Source organism: Homarus americanus, unplaced genomic scaffold (assembly GCF_018991925.1).
Source record: "Homarus americanus isolate GMGI-L3 unplaced genomic scaffold, GMGI_Hamer_2.0 scaffold56241, whole genome shotgun sequence".
Taxonomy (NCBI): domain Eukaryota; kingdom Metazoa; phylum Arthropoda; class Malacostraca; order Decapoda; family Nephropidae; genus Homarus; species Homarus americanus.
In genome coordinates, this window is record NW_024740202.1 from 2,300,395 (window position 1) to 2,311,520 (window position 11,126).

At 38.5% G+C, this 11,126-nt stretch overlaps 1 protein-coding gene across 2 annotated transcripts in view; it reads left to right on the forward strand.

The window, feature by feature from the left end:
• Positions 1–219: 219 nt before the first annotated feature.
• Positions 220–11,126, forward strand: part of LOC121875386 (zwei Ig domain protein zig-8-like) — a gene marked incomplete at its 5' end in the record, with an annotated part of 18,533 nt that continues 7,626 nt past the window's right edge. For both annotated transcript variants that reach the window (XM_042379937.1, XM_042379939.1), the window contains 4 exon segments: positions 220–274; positions 4,036–4,092; positions 4,358–4,530; positions 9,270–9,399. In XM_042379937.1, coding sequence (XP_042235871.1) covers positions 220–274; positions 4,036–4,092; positions 4,358–4,530; positions 9,270–9,399 — 415 coding nt within the window.

Here is an 11,126-nt window from a genome sequence, read left to right on the forward strand (position 1 = left end):
TCCGGGGAGGTGTTCAGGGGCAAGTGTATTTGTCTACAGGTGTACAGTGTCCCGGGGCAGGTGTTAGGGGTTGGTATTTATATCTAGGTGTTACAGTCTCGGGGCAGGTGTTACAGGGGTTACAAGTGTATTTATATCTACAGGTGTTACACAGTGCCAAGACAGATGACTGGACGCTACAGGCTCAGTACACCCAGCCGAGGACGCCGGGGCCCTAAGTGTCAGGTGAACTCAGACCCCAAGATCGTGAGAAACGTCTACCTCACTGTTACAGGTGAGTCTCTCTCTCTCTCTCTCTCTCTCTCTCTCTCTCTCTCTCTCTGGCTGTGTCGTCTGCCTGAATATCCATAAGATAAATAAGGTAAAAATCCTCTTACAAAATCACATTATGCACATTATATATATTTTATAACAAGTATATACACATTAATTATATATCTTCATAAAATATATATATATATATGATTCAGAAACCCGTAATAATTATGATAAATTCAATAAGTATTTGTTTTTGTTTTTTTGTCAGTAATGTTGTTAAATATATAAATGGTTGATGTATTATTTTTAACTATAGTGAAAGTCTTATGAAAGCGTTCCTACAATACGCTGTTCATTTGTTTTTCTCGCTGTGCCGTAAAAGCTGTGTTCTGTTGCCCTGTCACTCCTCCACAGCGAGAGACTAACACACACACACACACATATATCTTTACACTATTTCTCTATATATATGAATGTGTAAATACGAATATATCAAGAATTTGTAGATATTTATAGAATATTTAGAGGTGAGAGAGATAAAAATGTGAAATATACCAGAGTGAAGTAAATTAGTTATGAAATATATTAAAAACGATGGGAAAAATATTCAGTGTGAGTTAAAATATACAGATCTTGGCTTAAGGTTTGTGTTTGTGCTGGAGAAAAGAAAATGTTGTTTTGGTTAGAGTCTGGGACCCCTCGTGTAGCCATTTTTATGACTGGTACCCGAACGCCCTACCAAAGCCCCCGAGGATGTGTTCCAGTGGCTGTATGTTAGTTCGGGGCCTGTAGGTTAGTTCCAGGGCCTGTAGGTTAGTTCAGGGCCTGTAGGTTGGTTCAGGGCCTGTAGGTTAGTTCCAGGCCTGTAGGTTGGTTCAGGGCCTGTAGGTTAGTTCAGGGCCTGTAGGTTAGTTCAGGACCTGTAGGTTAGTTCAGGGCCTGTCAGGGTTGGTTCAGGACGCGGTTCAGGACCTGTAGGTTAGTTCCAGGGCCGTAGGTTGGTTCAGGGCCTGGGTTGGTTCAGGACCTGTAGGTTGGTTCCAGTGGCTGTGGGTTAGTTCCAGGACCTGTAGGTTGGTTCCAGAGACCCATGGTTGGTTCCAGGACCTGTAGGTTGATTTCCAGGACCTGTAGGTTAGTTCCAGGACGACCAGGTTGGTTCCAGGACCTGCAGGTTGGTCTGTGTTGGTTCCAGGACCTGTAGGTTGGTTCCGGGACCAGGTTGGTTCCCGGGGCCTGTAGGTTAGTTCCAGGACCTGTAGGTTGGTTCGGGTCTGTAGGTTGGTTCAGGGGCCTGTGGTACGTTCCAGGGCTTGTTGGCACGTTCAAGAGTCCGTAGGTACGTTCAGGGTAGGTAGTTCAGGCCCGTAGGTACGCTCAAGAGTCTGTAGGTACGTTCCAGGGACCGTAGGTACGTTCCAGGGGCCGTAGGTACGTTCTAGGGGCCATAGGTACGTTCTAGGGGCCGTAGATACGCTCAAGAGTCTGTAGGTACGTTCCAGGGACCGTAGGTACGTTCCAGGGACCGTAGGTACATTCCAGCAATCAAAGGAAGCACCATGATGCTACACCGGTCCTCTCCTTCCTCCTAACCCTTCCCTCCCTAACCCCCTCCCCTCCCCTTACCTCCTCCCTCCCTAACCCACTCCTCACCCTTACCTCCTCCTCTAACCCCTCCACTCCCCCCCAAAACCATAAAAATAATACAATAACAATACAATCTTGCCTCACACCACATCCCCGGCAGATGGCGTTGACTGTAGCCTCTAAAAGTGCATTCCTGCCTCACAAGAACATGGCGTCAAAAAAATAAGAAAAATATTGGAACAGGTTTTTTCTTTCGGATACGCATTCGGGTGTTGAATAAATTGTGTTTTGTTTTTTAAAGAAGAGGATTTACTTTGTGAAAATCAAGGGGATTTATTTTTTATTTTTTTTTCGTCAGATTTGTAAGTAAAAAAAAGTAGATACGTTGATTTTTTTCGCCAGATTTGTAAGTAAAAAAAAGTAGATAAGTTGATTTTTTTCGTCAGATTTGTAAGTAAAAAAAAGTAGATAAGTTGATTTTTTCGTCAGATTTGTAAGTAAAAAAGTAGATAAGTTGATTTTCCTGTCAGATTTGTAAGTAAAAAAGTACACGTATCGATTCTAAGTTGAAATACCTTATCATACAAGAATGTAAATATCAAATCTCTAGAATTCTAATTAAATTCCAACAGAGAATTAAAACCTACATCCCACAGAGAATAATTCATTATACAAGTTAATCCATCATTAAACTAACTAAAAACCAGGAATTTATCAACTAATTCCACTGAAGAACAAATTCCACCGTTGGTAAAAATTTCAAAACCCGATACCAATAAATACGATTAAATGCCACTGAAAAACTCTCTGATTCTACCACTGATAAAAATATTTCAGAATTCTTAGGAGCATTAATGATAAAACAACGATTAATTCCGGGTTATATTGAAGTCGTGTGTAGAATTTTTTTAAGACCAACTAGAGGAGAGAAAAATATCGAATTCCAGCTATGGGTTGGAAAAAATGCTGTGTACGGTTGAGAAATTCCCGATCGGATAAGAGATGAGAGACTTAGAGACGGCAGAGAGATATTTCTTTATCTCTCTCTCTCTCTTCATTGTGATCAGGAATTACGACTCTCTCTCTCTCTTTTCTGTGTTTGAATACGTCCACAGATGTATGTGTGTGTGTGTGTGTGTGTGTGTGTGTGTGTGTCTGTGTGTGTGTGTGTGTGTGTGTGTTAGTACACACACATATATAGCAAAGGAGGATTGAATACGAGAGAAGCGATACGTGAATAATTGAAGGGGAAGAGAGAGAGAGAGAGAGAGAGAGAGAGAGAGAGAGAGAGAGAGAGAGAGAGACATACATAAACAGAAAAATACAGACAGACACACACAAACAGACAGTGATATAATAAACACCAGCTGAAAACACGAATATTTACATAGACGTACATAGAAGTTTATTATTATTATTATTATTATTATTATTATTATTATTATTATTATTATTATTATTATTATTATTATATTATTATTATTATTATTATTATTATATTATTATTATTATTATTATTATTATTATTATTATTATTATTATTATTATTATTTATTATTTATTATTATTATTATTATAAATTTATTTCTGGGTTATAAAACATCAAATACTAAAATCATTAAATAACTGAGTATAAATTAGACTCGTTATATCCTGTACTGTCCATAGACCTTCCAGTCTCTGATATAGCGAGTCAAGCGAGCGAAACTCTACGGTCACATCCAGCCATATTTCACTACCTTTACCCTCCTATACACTCAACGATAAGTCTTAACTATTTCTCAGTGTTATGAGACGTAAATAATGGCAAGGAATTATTATATATATTCTGTTTATTATTATTATTATTATTATTATTATTATTATTATTATTATTATTATTATTATTATTATTATTATTATTATTATTATTATTATTATTATTATTATTATTATTATTATTATTGTTATTATTATTATTATTATTATTATTACTATTATTATTGTTATTATTATTATTATTATTATTATTATTGTTATTATATATATTCTGTTTATTATTATTGTTATTATTATTATTATTATTAGTAGTAGTAGTAGTAGTAGTAGTAGTAGTATTATTATTATTATTATTATTTTTATTATTATTATAATTATTATAATTATTATTATTATTATTATTATTATTATTATTATTATTCATCTCCTCAGATAAGCGAGTGTTGGATGGTCAGCTGTACAGAATGCCTCCAACTAACAAAGAAAATGGTAAGTCTGTCTGCTTGTCTGTCTGTCTGTCAGTCCGTAATATTACGTGTATATATATGTAAATGTTATTGGAGTTCAGTGTATGTGTGTATGTGTGTATGTTGTGGTACAGAGTCTGGTTATGGAGTCATTTGTAGACAAGGTATGTGTACTTTATATGTACGTGTGTATGCATTTGTATATAAATGTATATTCCCGTTGTACATCTCTCTCACACCCCACCCCACTCACACCTCTCACTTACCTCACCTCTCACCTCTCACAGGGGAGTATGGGACGTACATCCTAGGAGGGAAGGAGAGGTTCCTACAGGCCGGGTCGTCTCTGTCGTTAGTGTGTGTCGTTACCCACACCAAGAAGCCGCCCACCGCCCTTCTCTGGTACCACGACCAACATGTTCTCGATTATGACTCTCCCAGGGGCGGCATTTCCCTCCAGGTGAGTTAGTGGGTGGGTGGGTGGGTTGGTTGGTGGGTGGTGGTGGTGGGTTAGGTGGGTGGGTGGGTTATTATTATTATTATTATTATTATTATTATTATTATTATTATTATTATTATTATTATTATTATTATTATTATTATTATTATTATTATCATTTTTATTATTATTATTCTTATTATTTAGTAGTAGTAAACTTATAAATATACAGTAATGTTATAACTACACTAAAATAGATTGAAAGAATTATTTTTTTCAGATATATTCCAAGAAGAAATCTCAAAAGGGAAGCTCTTAGTCTGAGAAATAATATATTCTAGAGGGGAAAATAGTGGAGAGAATGTTTTCAGTATTCAGTTGGTTTTTTCACGATTCGCTACAATGAAGGAATTGGAATAGACCCGAGCCCCTCGGGAGCCACAGCAGCGAGGGAAACGTGCACACAATAAAAACATTTAAGTCCTAAAAGAAAATTGAAAAGAACAACATGAAAAATAAAATGAAATTAGATAGAATAAAATAATAGATGATTTTTATTTTTTTTTTTATTCGGGAAAATATGGTTATTTAGTTAGTCACGTTTCCCCATAGATGCGAAGACGGGAATAATGCCAATGAACAATGTTGAAGCGAACATTTATGGCAATATTCATTATAAAGAACGAAATGATATTGAAAAAATGCTCAAGTACTGAAAACGAATGTGGGGAATGAAAGAAAATATATATTGTAACTAAAAAAGAAAAGATAAAATTAAACACGGAAAATAAGTCTTGACTAGCTTTAGGTTTAAATATGGTAATTGTTAGTCACGTATCCCTTTGTTTCGAGAATGGAAAAATACTTTACATAACAAACATATTAAGGTTATAAAACGTAGCTAACTTTAAAACCCAGTAATATTATATTTAGAATATATATTTATTTTACATCTGTCGCGGAAATATAGAAATTGAAATAGTCACGTCATCCGCTGTTTTAAAGGTGAAGTAATATATTGATAACGAACATATTAAAGCTTTGGAATATAACAGGAACAAAATTTTACTCTGAGAAACGATGTAAGAATAATATAGCGTTAAGACTTCATTTATATTCCGTCGAGAAATTAGCTTAATTGAAATAGCTACGTATCCCCTGACCTCGAAACCTGGGAAAAATAATATATTATAAAGATACCAAGGTTTATAAATTACTTAAAACGAGAGAGAAGTAAAATAAATCAGTAAATAAAGCGAATACTGAGTTTATTTGCAAGAGTACTAGAAAACACAAGAATTATGGAATAGCCCTGCAACCCCTGCTAGAGCGAGGACTTTACAGTATATAAATTAAAGCTCAAATAAAAATACCGATGAACATTTTATTAAGAAAGATAATATAAAAGTAAGAATGTTGTGTGTTTTTTTTAATTAATTTCGTGTGTACTGGAAGTGTAAATAAGACAATTGTTATAGTCACGTATTCCCTGGCCTGGTGGCGGCAAACTCCTTTCCATAATAAACACATTAACGTTCACAAGAAAATTGAACCAAATATTTCCGTCGTGATAAACAGACAGAGAAGAAAATTATATTGATATTTATATATATATTTTTAAAGGTATTTATATTCTGTATTGTATGATGAAGTTTTGTTAATGCCTATTCTCTCTCTCTCTCTCTCTCTCTCTCTCTCTCTCTCTCTCTCTCTCTCTCTCTCTCTCTCTCTCTCTCTCTCTCCGGCGGCTAATTATCTCAAACTCTTCCTCATTTGCATAATAAACCGTCTCATTACTGACTCTATGGCAACCATCTTTATCGCTCTAATGCACCTAGAATCGTCTCTCGGGTGTAAACTACGGCGTAAATCTCCAAGGAAAACTCTCAGAAGTAAACCTATAGGGAACTCTCAGAAGTAAACCTATAGGGAACTCTCAAGTGTAAACCTATAGGGAACTCTCAAATGTAAACCTATAGGGAACTCTCAAATGTAAACCTATAGGGAACTCTCAAGTGTAAACCTATAGGGAACTCTCAAGTGTAAACCGTGACGTAAACTTCAGAGGGAAACTCAGGAATACACTTCCCCCAGAGAAGGCGACAACGAGCCCAAAAGATTTACCGAGTGAACAGATTAACTCCGAAATAAAAATCTAATTCAGAAAAAAAGGTGGGGGAAAGATATTAAGTAAAACAGTAAAAATGTGGTCATGAATTTTCACCGTTCCTTTGTATTCGCGGGTGGAAATAAAAGGCGTTAATAATAGGTTCGTGTCCCCTCTGTGGCGGTGAGGAAAAACGCTCATACAAAAACAAATTAAACTTGAAAAGAAAACGGGAATAAGTATTTAATTTTGAAGAGGAATGATTTAAAACAGTAATATTAATGTTTTTTTGTGCAAGGTAAATATAAAAGTCACGTATACCTCGAGGTTTGAAAAGAAAAATGAAAGAAATATGCCGTAGAGAATAACACGAAAGAAATGATATAAAACTGTATAATTTGTAATGAAAGTCAATTTAGTCTTCATTCATCTGGATAATTAGACATAATAAGAATAGTCACGCATCCCCTTGTGACGACAGAATGGGATAATATTTACAGAAAAATATTAACTGATTTAACTTGCGTAGGAAAGTTAAATTTACATGTTATTCGTGAAAATAAATATTGTACAGTAAATTTACAAAGAATTAATCCTGTTTACGATAAAGTTAGTTTTAATTGGTCGAGAAAATATGACAATTAGAATAGGTTCGTGTCCCCCTTGATGCGACAACAGGGGGAAATCACATCAAAATAAGCAGAAACAAATATATTCTTCAGAAAAAAAAATGATACCGTGGAGGTAATATTAGTTATTCATCCGTGTCCACTCGCGTGAAAGCTGGAATTATATTAATTAAGGTACTTGAAAAAGAATATTAAAAAACAAGTTTAACTCCGAAAAATAAGTCAATAAAACAGGTGAGGTCGCGGAGAATGCTCGTTCACTCTTCCTTAGTAACGAAAACAAGATAATTAGAATAGGTTCGGGTCCCCTGAGAGCGAGCGCGGGGAAAAAACAAGAACAGAGCACTCATAGCAAATTGGGAAAAAAACGGAAAAAAAGAAACATATTGAGTTAGAATTAATATAAAATAAAATAGACACACAAAGGGTACTGTTTGGCATTTAGTTTCTTCCCCAGTCGAGCCGAAAATAATAGAATTAAGAGTAGCCGCGTAGCCCCTCAGAGGGTGAGTGGGGTGGGAAACGAGCCTAAGTAATAATGACATTAAGGTAAATAGATTTAACCCCGGCGTCAAACATAATCCCAAGTTCACTCCCTTACTATCACTGTAGTAATGTGATTTATGTAGTCTTATTAAAGCTCTGTAGTACATAATAGGGAGAGAATACAAAGAGAAGGAACGGGAAATGGCAATTGAGAATAAAGAATGGATAAACAACTACTGCATGTAACAGATGAGAGAGAGAGAGAGAGAGAGAGAGAGAGAGAGAGAGAGAGAGAATTAGTAAGTGAAACATGGGTGGTAATGTCCGTAGAGTTTATTGGTTTTTTTTTACATTGTGCTGAACTCAGAAACGCACACACACACACACACACACACACACACACACAATGTCCGTAGAGTTTATTGGTTTTTTTTTACATTGTGCTGAACTCAGAAACGCACACACACACACACACACACACACACACACACACATGAATAACTAGATAATTAATAATAAAAAAAGTGTATAGAATAATGTATGAGAGAGAATGAGATACCAAGGAACAACACAGATAACATTTATTAATTATTATTCATCTTTATAAAGGAAAATGTAGTGAAAATAAATGTAAAATGTATAGAAAAAATGAAGGAGTACAAACAGATGCTAAGTACCTGAAGGTTTGGTTAGGTTGGGTTAAGTTAGGTTAGGTTAAGTTTGGTTGGGTTAAGTTTGGTTGGGTTAAGTTTGGTTGGGTTAAGTTTGGTTGGGTTAAGTTAGGTTGGGTTATGTTTGGTTGGGTTAAGTTTGGTTGGGTTATGTTTGGTTGGGTTAAGTTTGGTTGGGTTAAGTTAGGTTGGGTTAAGTTTGGTTGGGTTAAGTTAGGTTGGGTTATGTTTGGTTGGGTTAAGTTTGGTTGGGTTAAGTTAGGTTGGGTTAAGTTAGGTTAGCGTTGAGGTGTAATAAGCCCAGGTAGGTAATCTTAAGGTAATCTCTGTATTGTATAGTATATTGTGGCAACGGTGTGAGGTCTATTTTTTTTAATTAATACTTATTAAAATTTGTGAAAATAAGAGTTTTATGTGTGTGTGTGTGTGTGTGTTTGTGTGTGTTTAAAATCCCCTTAACAAAGTAGGCCATAAGAGACCATTAAACCCTGACATATTTTAATATCTTTTATCAACAACTGCAGTAGAGATTAACTAGGATTAAATAATACTTCATACACCTATTACTTACAGGATATATTAAACCTGGGAAAGGATAGTATGTGCTGTAGTGATGATGATGTTGTCTTTAAATATGATGTATATGTGTATCTCTCTCTCTCTCTCTCTTCTCTCTCTCTCTCTCTCTCTCTCTCTCTCTCTCTCTCTGTCTCTCACTCACACCTGTTGGTCACCTGATAAGGGTACATACACACACACACACACACACACACACACACACACACACACACACACACAACAGTCAGACATTATATATTTAAAGATTCGTAAAAAAATAATCGTGGTAAAATAATAAACAATTTCTAGGTGGAGAAGACGGGAGAACAGACCACGTCAAGGCTACTCTTGTCGTCCGTCACCACCTCTGACTCCGGCAACTACACCTGTCTCCCCGTCAACGCCCCCACCGCCTCTGTTTCTGTCCACGTTAACAGTGGTGAGTGTGACAACCCACGGCAATAGTGTAGAGATTGAGTGTATGGGCGTGTGTGGGCGTGTGTGGGCGGGGTGTGTGTGTGTGTGTGTGTGTAAGGTGGAATTTTGTGTACATCACCTTAATACAGTAATGTGAGACGCCCCTCCCTCCCTGTCTCGTTTCCCTTCCCTCCTTCACTCTCCCCTTCCCCTCCCTCCCTCCTTCTCTTCCCTTCCTACAGTATCTTCCTCCCTTCCTCCTTCTCTTCCTCTTCCTCCTCCCTCCCTCCTTCTCTCCCTCCCTCTCTTCCCTCTCCGCCTACCAACACACCAGTTAGTGGAAGGTGTTACTTAGTGTGGAGGCCCTCACACCTCACTCCCTCACACCACCTCCTCACACCACACCCCCTCACACCTCACTCCCTCACACTGCACTCCCTCACACCTCACTCCCTCACACCCCACCTCCCTCACACCACACTCCCTCACCACACTCCTTCACTCCCTCCCCTCACACCCCACTCCTCACACCCCACTCCCCACACCTCCTCCTCCCTCACACCCCACTCCCTCACACCCCTACCCTCACACCCCACTCCCTCACACCCCACTCCCTCACACCACACTCCCTCACACCACACCCCTCACCTCACTCCCTCACACCACACTCCCTCACACCTCACTCCTCACACCACACTCCTCACACCACACCCTCACACCTCACTCCCTCACACCCCACCCCACCACACCCCTCACACCACACCCTCACACCACACCTCCTCACACCTCCCTCCCTCACACCTCACTCCCTCACACCTCACTCCCCCTCCACCTCCCTCCCTCACACCTCACCCCTCACACCACTCCCTCACACCACACTCCCTCACACCACACCCTCACACCACACCCTCACACCACACTCCCCACACCTCACTCAGCCTCTGTAATCATCATCAACACTTTACTGTCAACGAGAACCAAGTGAGTTATGGCTGCTGTCACTCACTACACGAGAGGAATATGTACACCACACACACACACACACACACAACAACAGCACACACACACACACACACACACACACACACACACACACACACACACACACAACACTAAGGTACAGTTGTTATAATCAATACAAAGTGTACAGTACAGAACACAAGGCTTAGATCATCAGGAACCACAATAACATCGAGCTGGTCGAACTAACACCTCCCCCTCCCTCCCTCCCTCCCTTCCTCCTCCTCCCTCCCTTCCTTCCCTTCCTCCCTCCCCTGTGTGTCTGTTTTGAATGTTGTTTGAGCTAAAAATATTTCAGATATTCCTGGTGTTATGTAAATGATGATGTTGATAAAACTGTTCATTAGCTCACAGTTCATTTTTAATTAACTCTGATATACTGTTGACACACTACCTGGCCCCCTGGAGGAGACAGACGAAGGTGTGTTCCTGACGGTGGTATTGGGAAGTGTACTGGACTCTCTCTCTCTCTCTCTCTCTCTCTCTCTTTTTCTTTTTTCTATCACTAGCGGACCAACAGTATTAATATGTCGTTGGCTGTAGTGTAGTATATTCCAGGTGACAGTCACAGACACTCACAGCCACTACGGGAGTACTATTGCAGCGCTGGGAGGTTATCTCATCTCACCACCGTCAGTAGAGGTTGAAGGTGAACTGACTGACTGACTGACTGATTGACTTCTGCCACAGTGGTCCTGGTAGTGGTACCTGTCGTCATACCTGGAGGTG